Below are 17,946 nucleotides of genomic sequence, written 5' to 3' on the forward strand. Positions count from 1 at the left end.
TTGAAAACCTTCACATAATAGCAAAATACAGTGATACATGCATTGCTTTTATGTAAAATGACTAACTACAAGCACTAGTCACCAAAATAAAATGTGACAAGGGAAAAGTAATTAATTTAATAATGAATGAAAGAATAATTAACTTAAACCCGGCAGATTCTCTCAAGAAAAGATCCTACGCACCCAGCTCTTATGCTGCCAAATTAGCATTCCTATTAGAATTAATAATCTTCCACAAACCCTAATAAACCCTTCTCTTTTTTGTTGTTGTTGTTGTAGGCAATACCAAAGGCCGCAACATGCGATAAAACAAAAATGAACAACCCGACTATATATTACCTCCACTTGCAACCCACCAACGTTTGCCACGTGTCGATCTGTCAATGGTCACCTTCTAATTGGGTCCACCAATATCTGTTTTTGTCCTAAAAAGGGTGCATGGGCTCCTCTTTATATAGCAGTATATGAATTTATAATATAAGTTAAAATATGAGGTACCAACAATGCTAATATCATTTTAGAGAGAGGAGTGAGAAAGAGAAAGAGAAAGAGAAAGAGAAAGAGGAAGGGGCAGGGCAATCAAGGTTTTAGCAAGAAGGAGAGGCTAGAATTGCTTACAAATCTACAAAGAGGGTAAACCCAACCAAAACCCTTATCCTATCTTTTCCTTTTCTTTAATTTCTTTCTTCCTTTGCAAAACTTTTCACCAAGATTTCCTTTCCTTTCTTTTCTTTCTTTCTTTCTTTGCTCCTCTCTGTCTCACTCATTAGAACCCACAAAAATTAAAAATAAAAGTCTTTCATTTCCTCTTTTTCTCTCCTTCTCTTTTCACTCCACTCTGTTGCTATATCTTCTTTCTTTCTTTCATTATTATTAGCCAACATCCATCTTAGTAATACAATCTTCATTAATTAATCAGGCACCATTACCTCAATTTTCTTGATAGTATCAAAATGGGTGTTTGATTCATTTTTGGTTTAATTATATATACAGCTATATATACAGATTTTTCCATTTCTGATCTTTTCAAGTAAAAGAAAGGAAAACAAAGAAAATGGCTCCAAGGTCAGGCAGAGGCAAGTCCAATAAGGCTAAAGCAGAAAAGAAGAAGAAAGAGGAGAAAGGTAGTTGCCTCTCTTTTTTTTCTTTAATTCTTTTTTATTTGGGGGTGTTAATATATAATCTTGTCAATTAAAGAACCCAAATTCTGATTTTTTTTTTCCAGATTTTTTTACTTATTTTGTTATAATAAAAACTCTCTGTGTTTCTTTGCAGTAGTGGTGCCTAGTCTTGTTGATATCACTATCATCACTCCATATGACACTCATGCTGTCCTCAAGGTATACTAGCTAGATATTTTTCCACCATTCTTTATTTCAGCTACCAAATTTGTCATAAAAGTAATTAAATGTTTAAGGTTAATGAACAACAATTAGTTGGCTAATTAATTGGTTGATTTTGTTTTTTGAAGGGCATCTCTACTGACAGGATACTTGATGTGAAGAAGCTATTGGCTGTGAATGTAGAAACATGTCACCTTACCAACTATTCTTTGTCTCATGAGGTGTGCACCATTTTTATTTTCACTGAGTCAAAATTAAATAATTTGTATTCTTGTGATTTTGTAACTGAATTTTTTTTACTGCTATATCAGGTTAAGGGTCAGAGACTGAATGATAGAGTGGAGATTGCTGCCTTAAAGCCTTGTATGCTCAGAATGGTTGAAGGTAGGTGAAGCTAATATGTACCAAAAATTCAGCATTCAACCACCCATGTGATTTTTTGGGTCTGATTTCTTTTTATTTTTTTAATATTTGATATTCATTTTTTATATTATAGATAGTGATCTTTTCCAGGTATGTTTCTTACTGTCTAATTGAGGGTACATTCCATTTCATCCATTTTTTTAATTATTCACTAAAAATTGGAGACAAATAAAAGAATTATTTTAAAATTTGATTTAAAAATCTTCTTTTTGCCAAAGATATTGTACAAAAGATTTTATAAATGATTGGCATTTTTTTTTTAAATAACTAGTAATATTGGAAAGTTGTTGCACCAATGCATCATGATTATACATTGGCATCTTCTCTGAAAAAAATAATTGAGGTTGGCATCTTTTTATGGTTATATTTTATTAAATTAAATAATAAATAAATAATTTTTTTGAGAAGCATAAATAGTAAATAATTAAATAAATATACATTTGGCATTTTTGTTTTAAGAAAGTCATTCTTTTAAGATGTTAAGTATAAATTATAGAAAAAAATATTTTAATTTTATAAAAATCTAACATATATTAAATTTAATAAAAAAGTAATTCCAAAAAATTGTCTTTAAAACAACACTAATATATATATATATATAAAGAACAGTTTGCAATCACAGGCTAATAATTTAGAAACATTGAAAAGCCCGTTAGATCTCATTCTATGTATTTATATTTAAAAGAAAAATCACATTGGATCTTTCCCCCTCATAAATGATCAATCGCTTATAAGTTTACAACTTGCTTCAAAAATTTTACATAAAATATAATAGTTCTTATGAATTTTACACCTTGAAACGGCTTCGTTTGAGTACACTTATGAGCTATGACCGGTAGTCAAGCAGCCAAGTCTGAAGTTCCTACGCCGCCTCATGATATATGTGCATCGCACGTGATGTGTGGCTGAGGCTGGCGCAGGTCCCATGCAAATAATCCTGACAAAAATTATGCCAAAATCTATGTGACCTTTATTTATTTATTTACTGACACTATTACAATAATGTCACCTAAAGCTTTTATTTTATTTATATAATTGGTAAAAGTTTGTCGTTTTTTCTTGTTGTCGTTATTGCCGTTGCTTTTTGCCTAAACAGATACCCTCTATGATTTATGGCACGCCACAAAGATTATAATATTATATTATTTTTTCATGTGTTATTCGTGCCCTTAATTCTTTTTCATCCTTTTCTCAATTATATGCTCGTCATGTTAAACATCTTTGTATTTGTTTTTTCTCAATTTTTTGCAAAAGAATATTATTTTAGCCTCTCTATACATTTTTAACGTGTATCAATTTTTTATTAAAAGAATTGTCCTTTGTGAAATTTAGGAAAAAAAAAAAACAGTTGAAATAAGGGAGAGTTGTCAGTGCATAAATTTAAATAAATAAAGAATACTTGCCATAAATTCACTAAAAAGCTAACAGTTTTTTATTTCAAAAATATTTTCCTGATATTTCTGCAGTATTTTTAATTATTTAGAAGATTTTGGTTTATTTGGCTTTATTCATTATAATTCTTTGTTTTTTTTTTCTTTAAAGTATTTAATGTGAAAAATTCAGGGGCCAAATAACGTGTTTTATTTATCTAATAATATTCTAGCATTTTTATGAAATAATCTCTAAATTACTCAAAATATCTAAGTTATTTACAAATCTGCCACTGAAATTGAGCAGAGGACTACACAGAGGAAGCACAGGCCGTAGCTCACGTCAGGAGGCTTCTAGACATAGTGGCTTGCACCACCAGGTTCGCTAAGCCGAAGCGATCACCACCGTCGTCAACGCCACCATCAGAATCCAAGTCCAAAAAACATAACATCACCACCGCTACTAGACCGAACCATACCACAGCTGCTGCTGCTGCCCCATCTGATGCCAATGGGCTCCACACATCGACAATATCACCGTCGGCAGCGGTATCGGAGAATCTGGACATGGCCGCGATTCATCCGACGCCAAAGCTCTCCGACTTTTATGAATTTTTCTCTCTTTCTCACCTCTCGCCTCCTATCCTCAGTGAGCATCATTTGCTTTCCTGTTGGTTTTAGTTTAATTATTAAACAGTCCTGAGGTTTACCTTAATATAAAATTTAGCCCTTCTGTTTTAGAATTAGCATTTCTTAGTATTTTACTACTGATGAAAAATGAAAATGTATAGTTTTGGAGGACTGAAGTGTTGTCTAATACAAAATTCAGGGACTAAACTGAAATTATATTTTCCACTTTAAATGTGCAAGTGTAGTGAAATTATATGAGCGATCATATTAGTTTTATAAATAAGGATTAAAGTGCAGAGTTGTTACCAAATCTCAGGGGCTATACTTGCCAAGTTTTAAAACAGCAAGGATTAGAGTGTATATCATGATAAACCTTGGGGGTGTTAAATAATTACCCTTACTATTAATTGTCTAAATAATCTGTCTTGCAGATTTGAGGAGGTGTAACAGTAAGGATGGAGAACAGAGGCGCGAAGGTGACTATTTTGAAATTCAGGTACATCATTCTTTCTTATCTAATACATAATTCTAAATTTCTTTTTAAAATTTATGTACAAATGGGAACAGTAAATTTTTTGCAATTAGTATTGGCTTTCAGTATCTGGAATTCTAAATTCACATTATGTATTCAGTAGAAACAATAATTTAGAGCAAGCATAATTCCGTATCTTTTGAAAATGAAATAAAGTTAATAGTAAAGCCTTTTTATGAATCTGTTCTTTTTATATTTGGCTACTGAATATGCTGAAGCTGCAATTATTCTCTATTTGCATGCAGATAAAAATCTGTAATGGGAAGCTAATTCATGTTGTGGCATCAGCAAAAGGATTCTATACTGTGGGAAAGCATTTCTCCCAAAGCCACTCCCTTGTGGATCTTTTGCAAAATCTCAGCCGAGCTTTTGCTAATGTGGGTACTCTATATTTCTTGACATTATCTTGTACTATTTCTTATTAGTTTTGGTCTGAAGTCAATTGCTCACTGTTGTTTTTTTATAATTAAGAGATGTGGTCTTCTGATATTGCAGGCATATGATTCACTTATGAAAGCTTTTGGAGAACATAATAAGGTGACATTTTTTACACACATTTGGTGTTGATTGCTAAGAATTTGATTATTTTCATGATAAAATATGTCTGAGGTCTCACAATCTTTTCTTTGCAGTTTGGCAATCTTCCTTATAGATTTCGTGCAAATACATGGTTAGTTCCTCCACCTGTTGCTGAGTCTCCATCAAACTTCCCATCCCTACCTACAGAAGATGAGTATTGGGGTGGCAATGGTGGAGGGCAGGGTAGAAGTGGTGAATATGATCTCCGGCCCTGGGCTACAGATTTTGCAATACTGGCTAGCCTCCCATGCAAGACTGAGGAAGAGAGAGTGACAAGAGACCGGAAGGCCTTTCTGCTTCATAGCCAATTTGTTGATGTTGCAATTTTCAAAGCTGTTAGAGCCATACGCCAACTCATTGATTCCAATTCAGTTGCAAGAGAAGTAAATTGTCTATCAGGTTCAATTATTTTTGAAAACCGTGTTGGAGACTTGTACGTTGTTGTAAAACGTGATGCAGCAGATGCAAGCTTGAAGTCTAGGGAAAAAGTTGATGGAAATAAATATTCTGGCATCTCTGCTACGGAAATTGCTCAAAGGAATTTGCTTAAAGGGCTAACTGCAGATGAGAGTGTAGTTGTTCATGTAAGTATCTTGTTCCTTTTTTTTAATAAGGTGCCCGCTAGCTTGCAAACATGAAATAAGCCCATAGTATGAGTAGGATAATAATTTATTTAAAATAGTATCTTTAGATGCGGAATCTCACTCATTTTTAGTCTTATCCCCCTCCAGCTAATGGCCTTTGTCACCTCAGCCTATCTCTTTTCACTTATCCCTCACCTTTCCTTCTCCTGTTCATTCACTCAAGTCACTCATACAAACACCGCAGAAGCCCTTACCCACCCATCCACCCACCCCATTTGGTTTTCATTAGTGTGTGTGATTCAGGAGATAATGCAAAACAAATTTTTTTATGATCTTGAGAAATAAACCTATCTAAATCAAGTGAATTTCCTTCTGAAGAAAAAGATAAAAGAAAGCAGCTGTGTGCCTTATATCTTATTTCTTCTGCATCTGCATTGTCAAACTCAATTTTCCACATTACTGTTCTAGACCTTGTTTTCCATGGAATCATGGCATTATTGCTAAATCCACATTCTCTCTAGTCTTCTCCTTGTAGTGCTTTCAGACAGAACCTCAAAAAAACCCCCTCCAGTGCCACCTGTCTTTAATCTTTGTTGCACATGTCAAACCATCTAAATTGGTTGAATGTGAACATCATTCAGAATGGTAAAATGCTAAGTTCATAAAAATGATAATAATAAAAGCTTTTAAATACTTTTAAGTTCTTATGAACAAGGAGTGCTGAAATAATATCATCAATTTGTACAGGATACTTCTTCACTGGGTATTGTCATTGTGAGACATTGTGGGTACACTGCAACAGTAAGAGTTGTTGGTGAAGTGAACAAGAGACGCTTCGAGGCTCAAGATATCGAAATTAATGATCAACCAGATGGGGGCTCTAATGCTCTTAATATTAACAGGTCTGAACTATGTGCCAGTTCTCGTTCTATCAGAAGAACCTGCCATAATAAGTAAATAGGACAATTATGCTAGAAAATAATTTTGGCAGGAATTGTATAGTAAGGAATGCCCCTGGTTCAGCTAGTTATTGATATAGTGGTTTTGAAGTGCATCCTATAGCAATCACAGAAAAGGAATATGGTGAATAAACTGTAGAAAAAATTTAGCTTGCGGCTCCCACAAGAGATTAGCCTTCTTTGTGTTCCTCACATCTGAATTAATGATTCAGGGGGCTGCTTCTGTTCATTCTGTAGGAGAAAGATGTTTTAACTAGCTCGTGTTTGGGATCCTTCCTGAAAGGAGAGCTCATTCTAGCTATCTAGTGTCGGAGAACCCTTTTAATATTTTGTTCCTGTACCAATTTGATGACTGAACCCATTCAAATAATAGCATTGCCACAAACAAGAAAGTCGAAAAGTAAAAAACAAAGGCCACCTTTGGTACCGATATTTAAGATAGAATAAACCTTTTAGTTTATTTATTGAGAGCATAATATATATGCTTTTCAAGTCAATATACTGTTATTGAATGTATGGGCTTTAATAAAATTTTAATGGGTGCAAAACATTTTGCAGCTTAAGGGTTCTGCTTCATAAGTCTTGCTTTGCGGAATCATCTGGTGGTCAGCCGCCTCACTCCACCTTTGATGATACAGAAAAATCTAGATGTCTTGTTCGACAAGTAGTTAAAGAGAGTTTAACCAAGCTGGAAGAGACACCAATTTCTTCTGAAAGATCTATTAGATGGGAACTGGGTTCGTGTTGGTTGCAACATCTGCAAAAGCAGGAAACTTCAACCGACACTGATTCTAAATGCTCTGAGGAGCATAACGAGACTGTACATGCTGTGAAAGGTCTTGGAAAGGAGTTTAAGTTTTTGAAGAAGAGGGATAGAAAAGTCAATATGGATATTACCCTTGTGAAGGAAGAAAATGACACTGGCTCTTGCAGACTAAATGTCGGAACTGATGAGGGACAGCATAGCAATGGGGAGTCCAATGAATTAGAAGGATTGATTACTGAAGAAGCTTTCTTGCGTCTGAAAGAAACTGGGACTGGCCTTCATTTAAAGGTTATATTGTAGTTGTTTGTGCAGGGCTGGTGCCTTTTCTACTCGTCTTTCGGGCTAACTGTTATTAGTTTTCTTATTGCAACAGTCAGGAGATGAGCTTATCCAAATGGCATATAGATACTATGACGAAACCGCTCTGCCGAAGCTGGTATATTTTGTTTGTACAGTGGATTGTATTAGGCCAGAAAATATGACTTGGTTTTATCTATTGTTTATAACCTAGATTTCATGCTTCATCAGGTAACAGACTTCGGCTCACTTGAACTTTCCCCTGTTGATGGCCGTACACTGACTGACTTCATGCACTTGAGGGGACTACAGATGTTCTCTTTGGGCAAAGTGGTGAGTTTTCTTCTCCGTGGGTGTTTGTGCGGCTCTGTGCCCATCTCTCTATGTGTAAATGTTACAAATATGTATCTTTATGAAATATTTTTCTTGATGAAACTAGTAATACTTTTTAACTCTTGCGTTCTTTTGAATCTAATTGTTCAGGCATAAAATTCTATTTCAGTAAGGGTCTTCTTTTGCATGAGATTCCAAACTCCTAAGAATTTTAAGTCTTAAGATTCAAAAATCCTAAGCTTTATATTTCCTAATACTTTAAAAATTATTCTTCTTATTGTTTGAAAATTCAAATGCCTATTTTAATATATATTTAAAATTTTACTTTATGTTTTTCATGGTAAATTTATCTATTAACATTGAACCATTTTGTTAGTAAACTGTCTAGAGCAAGAATATTGGTTTTACCATGTGATTTTAACTTTCCCATATTTAAATTCTTATGGATATGATATTGATCTTAAATTATAAAAAGAATGGCAAAACTTTATAAAAGTCTCACAACTTTCAGCTCAACTTTCCCAGAAAAAGAACGGAGAATTGTAAAATGGCTTTTGAGGAAAATTATGTGATTGAGAAGTTATTGACTTTCTTATGTTTTGAGTATATACCGTTCTAATTTCCTTTTCTTTTTCCTGATATTGTTGTCATCAGATTGAACTAGCAGAAAAGCTTCCTCACATACAATCACTTTGCATCCATGAGATGGTTACTAGAGCTTTCAAGCACATAATTAATGCAGTTATTGCATCTGTGGACAACGTAGCAGAACTATCTGCAGCCATAGCTTCATCCCTGAATTTCTTACTTGGCTCTTACAGCATGGAGGATAATGACCAAAATGTCAAGGATGATCATGGTCTCAAATTGCACTGGTTAAGTACCTTTCTATCCAGAAGGTTTGGTTGGACAATAAAAGATGAATTTCTGCAACTGAGAAAGCTTTCGATCCTTAGAGGACTTTGTCATAAGGTACCCTCCTTTTTAATCTATTTCTTTTGGCTGCTTAAATACATTTGAAGCATAGTTCTTACTAATAATTCTTGTACCAGGTTGGCTTGGAATTGATTCCAAGAGATTATGATATGGACTGCCCAAACCCCTTTAGAAAATCTGATATTATCGGCATTGTTCCCGTCTGTAAGGTTGGGTCTGGTCTTTGGTTAATCTGACATTCTTTGTTTGTGAGTTATTATAAACTCAATATGAATCCAATGTTTGTGCTATGATTTTACAGCATGTAGGATGCTCATCAGCAGATGGACGGACTTTGTTAGAGTCATCCAAGATTGCTCTTGATAAAGGAAAGCTAGAGGATGCTGTTAGTTATGGAACGAAGGTATTGATCATTTTAATGGATACATAGTGCTGCATTAACTCTTTATTTATTTAGGCACTCATCGGTCTCATAATATGATCTACTTACATTGAAGGCACTAGCAAAGATGATAGCTGTATGTGGCCCCTGCCATCGAACTACTGCAAGTGCTTACAGTCTTCTAGCAGTTGTTCTTTACCACACTGGAGATTTTAATCAGGTAATGGACTTATCTGATATGTATCAGCTTAAATTTTAGGAATTTGAACTTTGATTCAATATATGCATTTGTGTGCATTTGTCGTGCCCTTGCTAGGTATTCCCATCTACTAATTGAGGATATAACTGCCAGTTGAGTTATTTAATTTTATCTCCTTTTCCTGTTAGGCAACCATATATCAGCAAAAGGCTCTGGATATTAATGAGAGGGAACTAGGACTTGACCATCCAGATACAATGAAAAGCTATGGAGATCTTTCCGTATTTTATTATCGGCTTCAACACATTGAGTTAGCTTTGAAGTAAGTAACAGGAAGATAACTTGTTGGATATATTTGGCAATAAACTCTTCACATTTTTTAATTAATTAGCTGGTCTATACTATACCAGAAAAACTGAATTTGCCCCTTCACCTTAAGTATATGCTTGGGAACTGAATTTCTTAGTAAAGCAAATTTTTGATTGAATTGATTCTTTTCACCTCTATTCTATTCTTTTCATTTTCTTACTGTAAAATTATATTTTTGTTCTTTGCACTTAATTGGCAGATATGTAAACCGTGCTCTTTTCCTTCTTCATTTCACTTGTGGACTATCTCATCCTAACACTGCTGCAACATATATCAATGTGGCTATGATGGAAGAGGGCATGGGAAATGTTCACATTGCTCTCAGATATCTGCATGAAGCTCTGAAGTGCAACCAGAGATTATTAGGAGCTGATCACATACAGGTCTCTCTCTCTCTCTCTCTCTGTCCCCCTTGGGAAAAAAAAAAGGAACCACTGATTCACATGCTGGTCTTAACTCCTAACTTAAAATAAGTGAACGTGCTAAAATTTTTCTCGTACTTGTTTGTTTTTGTCTGACAGACAGCTGCAAGCTATCATGCAATAGCCATAGCTCTGTCATTGATGGAAGCATATTCTCTCAGTGTTCAACATGAGCAAACTACTCTGAAGATACTTCAAGCAAAGCTAGGATCAGAGGATCTTCGTACACAGGTAACCAGAAAATATATGGCCATGATCAAGGTTGTAAAACTCGCTTTTGTAAAATCAAGAATAATGATAAAGAGTTCGGCATTGCTGTCCAAGTGCTATAGAGTCCCAAACTTCGCGAGACTCACCATCACGCTGGATTGTTAGTGTTATCCTTGTGAAGTCTAAAACCATAGTTGATGGTAGTTCTGGCGTTTTTTTTTGTTTTTGTTTTATTGCAAGGCAGTAATGATTACTAGAGATTTTACGTTATCCATCTGTTAAAGAAAGTGATTCTACCACTTATTTAGGTGTTTCATTTCCTAATGCAGGATGCTGCTGCGTGGCTTGAATATTTTGAAACAAAAGCTCTGGAGCAGCAAGAAGCGGCACGAAATGGAACGCCAAAGCCAGATGCATCCATAGCAAGCAAAGGCCACCTTAGGTATTGTTATGGTATTCACCACATTACATGTTTTAGAACTGCAACTATAGCTTGGGGTACTAAAATCTGTGACCCTTTATTGCAGTGTGTCAGATCTCTTGGATTACATTAGTCCTGATCAAGATTCCAGAGGAAGTGAGGCACAGAGGAAACAACGGCGCGTGAAGGTAGCCTTTATTGCTTGTGACATTAGTCCGAATGTAAACTTTTGTTAAGTATATTCTTATTTTGTAATTTGAGTTCAATATTTGGTAGTTTGTTGCTAATTTGTCACAAAGATAAATATCTCACTGGTCTTATGAAAGTGTTAGCTACAGTTGTAATGGGATTGTTAAGTTTAGCTTTATCACCAAGTCGTATCCAATTAGCTTCTTGCAGAATGCTTTCCTCAGAGTTTCATAAACTCCATCTTGCTTTACCTATAATTGAGGAAAAAAGGGAGGGAAAACAATCAGCTTGGCATTTCTTTTGGTGTTGGCTTAAACTTCTACTAATCAGACTTTGGTCTAAAATTGGAAATTTTGAACTGTTTGCTTTTGTTGAACATGAAGTTGTATCTTGCATTCCTTCAGATTGTTGTTGGAGCAGAGTCGGTGGTCAGCTGAATTTAGATATCATCTTCTTGCTAAACATTGATCTAATAGATCCACTTCTTAAAGAGAGCAAATAGCAACTTAATAGATCCACTTCTTAACAGGTACTGCAGAATAGTGATAAAGGCCATCAAGATGAAACAGTTGAAGATGCAATGGTCCATGACGGCATGGAAAATGCAACCTCTTTGGTCAACGGCAACTCTGAAGAAGTAAAGTTGGAGATAATTCAGATTGAAGAATCAGAAAAAAAAGGTAATGTTGCTATACACAGTTCCATAGTTGCAAGTGAAGTTGTTGAAGAAATGACAACAGATGAAGGATGGCAAGAAGCAAATCCAAGGGGGCGGTTGGGGAACGCTGCTGGCAGGAAATCTGGTCGCAGGCGACCAGCTCTTGAAAAGTTAAATGTAAACCGGTCTGACTACTCAAATTTCAGAGATAGCAACTATAGGAGGGAACTCATCTCATCAGCTCCAAAATCAATTTCCAGGGCCATGACAACTGAGTTAATACCACCAAAGCAATCAAAATTACGTGGGACAAGTGTTATGGAGGATTCAGTTAAACTGCAGCAAAAAGCTTGTGTGCCTAAACCATTATCTTCTCCAGCAAGTATCACTACTATGGCCTCTAAATCTGTCTCTTACAAAGAAGTAGCTGTGGCGCCGCCAGGTACTGTTCTGAAACCATCATTGGAGATGGTAGAAGAATCAAATGTGAAAACACCTGAGGGCGAGACATGCAGCATCCAATGTGAGATGGTGAATGAAGAGGGAAGCAAAAATATTTCAGTTGCTGATAATCTACTGGATAATGCTGACACAGATGGAATTGGTGATAGTGGGACTCAATCAGAAAATTCTAGCTCTGAACTTGATGAGATTTCTAGTTCTTATAATCAGGAGAAGTCTAATGAAACAAATGGGAGTAAGCTTTCAGCTGCAGCTGAACCATTCAACCCAGGAGCACTCTCCATGGTTCACCCAGTAAACTCAGTTGCCGTGACAAGCATTTACGATGTAAGAGCTAGTCAAGGTATGCTTTCAGAGCCAGTGGCACCTCCACTTGCCGCCAGAGTTCCTTGTGGACCTAGATCTCCACTTTATTATAGAACTACTAGACCTTACCGACTGAAACAAGGTTTGCTGAGATATCCAACTCCTATGACAATGCCTCCTAGAAGTATGAATCCACATGCACCAGAATTTGTACCCAGAAAAGCTTGGCAAAGAAACCCTGGAACTAGAGATTCACAGGTTCCAAATGAATCCAACACTTTGATAGAAAAGAGCAAGGTAGAAGAGGAGAAATTAGATATGGAATCCGGCAATGAAGTTAAAGATCTTAGCTCAAGAAAGACGAGCTCTGAGTCTGAGAAGGCAGAACTTGCTAGGCAGATACTTCTTAGCTTCATTGTCAATTCAGTTCAGCATAATGGTGATACTGGAAGTGAGCCTGTACGCAGTGAGAAGAAGCTTGACAGTTCTGAAAGTTCTTCAGATGCAATTGCAAATGACAGTGCAATCATTAAAATTCTCTATGGGAACGAAGAGAAAACAAAACCTGTTAGTCAGTCTGGTGACAATGAACAGTCAAAAACAACAGATGTAAATAAAAAGAAAAATGGTGATAATGAAGGATTTATAGTTGTAAGAAATCGGAGAAGAAATAGGCAGTTCTCGAACGGGGTAACTGAGTTGTACAATCAACAATCAATCTGCGCTTCAGTTCGTTAAAGTAAGAGAATAGCAGAGGTAAAAAAAAAAATAAAAAATTACTGGAAAGGTGCTACCCTTTTGTAAGCAGTTTTTTGCAAGTCTGACAAAGCTCTTCGTTTCACCTAATAACAGCATAGAAATTATGGAAAGGCAATGTAGAAGCGAAGTTTTGATCATAATCTCTGTATTTAATTCTATTTGTTTATGGTTCAACTTGGTACATTCTAATAATCTCTGTAAAAATCTCAATTTTCTGTTCTTTAGAGTTTTGGTTTGATCAATAAAAAGCTAATTGGCAAGTTCCGTAAAATGTACATAACAATAACACCCTATCTTGTCCAGGGTATCTCTGGGGGATGGCAGAGTGCAGCTTGCTGTATTTTTGTTAATATGGTAGCCATAGAAAGAATATTCACATCATCACCTCTTTAAAGGTGAAGTACCATTTTGGAAAAGAAAAAAAAAAGGGATTCCCGGGTTACCCTTGCACCTGTCGGGATAAATCTGATCCCTCTGTCTGTTTCCGTCTGCATATATGGGATGGGATAGGATAGGATACTTTAAAAAGTGAACATCTTTATTAGTGGCCGGTCCGGAGAAAGGATAGGAAAGGTAATTTCACTATATGAAAAAGTTTGGATCTTATTTGAAAACATCAAATCACCTTTTACACTGAATACACTTTCACTCAAAATTTGCTCTACTCTTCCTTTCTCTATTCTCTCCATCACCATCTTCATTGTCCCTCTCTTATTTTTTCCTTTCTAATTTCTGAAAATGAAGACCAAATTGAACAGGAATGATAAAAATAGTAACGGAGAAATGAGAATATATAAAATAGAAAGAGAAAAAAATAAAATAAATTTCATTTTATAATATTTCTTCAGATTGTACCATCTGATGTGGAATCTGACATGGCAGGTGACAGGATAATATTCTCTTTTTTTTTTACTGCCACGTCAACAAGATTACATTGGATGTCCTTGAATACCCTTCTGCAATTTACCCATCTAGTAGTATGCAACAATATGCACAATTTTGCAAAAACAATATAAGCTTGCAGGGAGGATTTCTGGCAGAAAGAGATAAGAGAAAGAGCTCTATGGAAATGGAGGGAAAAGGTAAATTGAATTAAGTCCTCTGTTACTGATTGCTTGCAAGCCATCTATCCGAATCACAAATATTTGTTCATAAGGACCACCAAAGTGAGAACCATTGCTCTGATAGGCACCCCATCAAATATCATTCACCAAAGTCAGTAACAGAATTTCACTTCGACAGAAATCATCACTTGGTACTGAAAACCACCAATCAAGCAGCAAGATGGTAACATTATTGAGAAGAAGCAAAAAGAGTAAAATTAAAAAGCATTATCCTGTCTATCCTGAAAGGTACACCTTATGGAACTCAAGAGGCATGGCATGCATTTCTTATTAAAAGTAAAAACTGCGAGGCTAACCAATAATTGCTATGCCTGTGCAAGAGAATCCTCAATGAGACGTACAACCTAATTCAAATAGAAAAATCATTAACACCCAATTGAAAAAGAAAAAGCCATGAAAAAGCTTAGTTGAAAGCACCAACACCAGCATTGCTCTTGCGAGCAAGTTTTGTCCACTCAGTGTGGAATGACCCTGGGCGATCAATCCTCTCATAAGTATGTGCACCGAACAAGTCCCTTTGTGCCTGAACAAGATTTGCTGGTAGTCTAGCACGCCTGTAAGTATCAAAGTAAGCAAGACTGGCACACATTCCCGGTGTGCTAATCCCTGCTGAAATAGCCAAACCCACAACTCTCCTCCAAGCTGCCTGCCTCTGCACCATCTCCCTTGCAAATTCAGGATCAACAACTAAGCTAGCCAAATTGGGATTCCTTTGATAGGCCTTCTTAATCCTATCCAAAAACACTGCCCTTATAATACACCCACCTTTCCAGATCCTAGCCAGCTCACCGAAATTCAAATTCCAACCCTTTTCAACACTCTTAGCCCTCAACAAATTCATCCCTTGGGCATAACTACAAATCTTGGAAGCATACAGTGCTTGCCTCACATCATCAATCAACCTCTTCTTATCAATCCCACTCTTAACAGCCTCCACTTCCTCCTTTAATCCAGCCTCCTTCAAAACCTGGGCTGCGCTTTCCCTCTCCTCCTTCAATCCACTCAAATACCTGCAATCCAAAGAAGCAGCAATTGTTGGTGCTGCAACAGAAAGCTCAGCTGCTTGCTGAACAGTCCATTTCCCAGTTCCTTTCATCCCAGTCTTATCCAATATCTTATCAACCAACTCCCCATCTCCATGCTCATCCTTAACCCTAAATATATCGGATGTAATCTCAATCAGAAAACTTTCCAACTCTCCCTTATTCCACTCAGTAAAAATCTCAGCCAATTCAGCATTAGACAACCCACCAACATTCTTTAAAACATCATAAGCCTCAGAAATTAATTGCATATCACCATACTCAATTCCATTATGAACCATCTTAACAAAATTACCAGAACCCCCTTCACCAATATAAGTAACACAAGGACCATCTTCAACTTGAGCAGCTACTTTTTGCAAAATATCTTTAATATTGTTGTAAGCTTCAAAAGAACCGCCAGGCATTAAAGAAGGACCAAAACGAGCACCTTCTTCACCACCAGAAACACCCATACCTAAATAAAGAAGACCTTTCTGATTAGCTTCATCAATCCTTCTCTCAGTATTCTGATACCATTCATTACCACCATCAATAATACAATCACCAGCTTCCATATGTTCAGACAACGCAGCAATTGTTTGATCAACAGGAGCGCCAGCTTTGACCAAGATTATGACAGATCTAGGCCGTTGGAGTGAAAGGACAAAATCGCGAGGTGTGTAATGACCTGTCAAAGGAAAAGGCCCTTCATTTTGAGCACGATGGATTGTTTCATCGACTTTCGAAGTGCTTCTGTTATAGACAGAGATTGGAAACCCTTTCTCTGCGATGTTTAAAGCAAGATTTTGACCCATAACAGCTAAACCAGCAAGGCCAATTCTTGATAGAGCTACAGAGGCCTCCATTTGAGAAAAGAAAATAAGGGTTTTGATCTAAAGTGAAAAAGAGACAGCGGGTTGGTGATAGAACTGAAAGATTGTGAAAGAAATATGATATTTTTTATGGATGAAAATTAGGCGGACTTGTCGAGATAGTGAAAGGGTAAGAGAAGTGGAACTGATTGTTCAAATATTTTTCTTTTTTATAAAAAAAGAGAAGTGGAACTGTGGCTTATTGGCTTAACCACCTAACAGAAGGGTGCCGTGACCGTTGAAGCTTCCTAGGGACAAGAAGGTCAGTATGATACGCCGGCGTTTTAGTTTTCTTTGAAGAATATAGTCAAAATAATTATGCTAAGAGAATTGCACAAGTGGACAAAAAGTATTATTTGTGAGCTATCATGTTGTGTTCCTACAAGAACTTTGATTTTTGACAGTACAGAGGAAAACTTCCTTGTATTCAAATAAAATTTATAGTTAAAAGAAAATTATTCAAATATTAAAATTTAATTTTAATTTAATATTTAATTTTATTAATAAAATGATAGTTAATATTTTATTATATTTTATAAATAAAATTAAATAGATAAAATAATAATATTGTAAGATAAATAATAGTAAAATATATATTTTAATATATATTATATTATATATAATATTAAATAAAATTTTTGTTAAATAAAATTAAAAAATTAATAACTTATTATACTATAGAGTTTATTTTTATTTATAACTGGCCTAAATTGAGATTAAAAATCTTATAATTATATAAAGATTATTCTTATATAGAGTATTTATGTAGAAAGATTTTACTGTATTATTAAAAAATATTAATATTTTCAATAGAAGAAATCTTATATACAAAAACCTTACAAGGAAATTAATTAATTTACTAAAAATATTATAATTAGAATAATTAATTTACTCTAATATGATAAATATCCTAAAGATTGAATTTGTTTTTTTAGAATATATGCTATATATAGATATATAGAATGAATATACTATGAAAATAAACAATAGGTATCAGAAGATAATTAGCAGATTTTCACAAAAAATAATGGTAAAACTCACTGATTCTTCAACATCATGTTTAGTTGATTTACCCTAGCAGGCCAGATGTTAATGCCACACTGCAATTTGTTACAGCCACAAAGAATCAAAATCTTTTTTGGATTTAAAAGACAATTATACCCATTTCTTCATACCAGCTTCATTTTCAAAATTACTTTTTCTTTATCAATTAAAAGAAATTATATTGATATCCAAGAGTAATTTGGAAGACAACCCAAGTGGAGGGGTAGCAACACAACAACTAGGAATAGCATCTTCCAGAACTGTTTTTGCTACCCAATCCGCAACTGAATTACATTTTCTGTTAACAACGTCAAAAGAACTATTTGGTAGTTCAGACAGCTTCTAACAATGACATTAATCTCCCAAGGAATGGAACTGGGATCCTTAAGGCTGTTGAAAAGTATTAAGGAGTCTGCTTCAGAAACACTACAATACAGCCTTAGCTAAGAGCAGGCCATCTCTGAAGACTGAAGGCAGTGGCTTCGGCTACCAGGGATGATGAGGCTTTGAATTTCTTCGCGCATCCATTCATTTTTCAAAATTACACTTCAAGATTTTCACATTCTACAAACTGATTACCTACTGGTTAAAGCAAAAGAAAAAAATAAAATAAAAATCTTAGTCCTTAGCTTTTCTTTTTTCTCAATATTTTTACTATTTTAAACTTATAATTATTATTCTATACAAATTATCCAAGATTTATAGTTATAAAATTATTAGTATACAAAGGATTGCGACATCTTAGTCAACTT

At 35.2% G+C, this 17,946-nt stretch overlaps 2 protein-coding genes across 2 annotated transcripts; one reads left to right on the plus strand and one right to left on the minus strand.

Annotated features, from left to right (window-relative positions):
• The first annotated feature begins 488 nt into the window (after nt 1-488).
• On the plus strand, nt 489-13,349 carry LOC8282695 (protein REDUCED CHLOROPLAST COVERAGE 3). Its single transcript, XM_048378222.1, has 24 exons — nt 489-633; nt 994-1,124; nt 1,276-1,340; nt 1,472-1,564; nt 1,655-1,727; nt 3,444-3,785; nt 4,198-4,262; nt 4,544-4,675; nt 4,794-4,835; nt 4,931-5,461; nt 6,209-6,363; nt 6,979-7,474; nt 7,560-7,622; nt 7,715-7,816; nt 8,471-8,788; nt 8,869-8,961; nt 9,054-9,155; nt 9,250-9,354; nt 9,522-9,655; nt 9,902-10,085; nt 10,224-10,355; nt 10,664-10,776; nt 10,862-10,943; nt 11,474-13,349. The coding sequence occupies exons 2-24, from the start codon at nt 1,055-1,057 to the stop codon at nt 13,106-13,108; spliced, it is 5,127 nt and encodes a 1,708-aa protein (XP_048234179.1). The 5' UTR covers nt 489-633; nt 994-1,054; the 3' UTR covers nt 13,109-13,349.
• Nucleotides 13,350-13,944: 595 nt separating this feature from the next.
• Nucleotides 13,945-16,303, minus strand: LOC8282696 (6-phosphogluconate dehydrogenase, decarboxylating 3, chloroplastic). Its single transcript, XM_048378223.1, has one exon. It carries the CDS (start codon nt 16,142-16,144, stop codon nt 14,657-14,659), a length of 1,488 nt encoding a protein of 495 aa, XP_048234180.1. The 5' UTR covers nt 16,145-16,303; the 3' UTR covers nt 13,945-14,656.
• Between the last annotated feature and the right edge of the window lie 1,643 nt (nt 16,304-17,946).

This window comes from Ricinus communis, chromosome 8 (genome assembly GCF_019578655.1).
Source record: "Ricinus communis isolate WT05 ecotype wild-type chromosome 8, ASM1957865v1, whole genome shotgun sequence".
In the NCBI taxonomy this organism is placed as follows: Eukaryota; Viridiplantae; Streptophyta; class Magnoliopsida; order Malpighiales; family Euphorbiaceae; genus Ricinus; species Ricinus communis.

What these genes read in the sequence shown, in the direction of transcription:
- LOC8282695 (XM_048378222.1), top strand. Translation starts at nt 1,055, where the DNA reads ATGGCTCCAAGGTCAGGCAGAGGCAAGTCCAATAAGGCTAAAGCAGAA. An exon ending in AAACCGCTCTGCCGAAGCTG is followed by an intron (nt 7,623 to 7,714) that starts GTATATTTTGTT and finishes ATGCTTCATCAG; the next exon opens with GTAACAGACTTCGGCTCACT. An exon ending in TAGGAGCTGATCACATACAG is followed by an intron (nt 10,086 to 10,223) that starts GTCTCTCTCTCT and finishes TTTGTCTGACAG; the next exon opens with ACAGCTGCAAGCTATCATGC.
- LOC8282696 (XM_048378223.1), bottom strand. Translation starts at nt 16,144, where the DNA reads ATGGAGGCCTCTGTAGCTCTATCAAGAATTGGCCTTGCTGGTTTAGCT.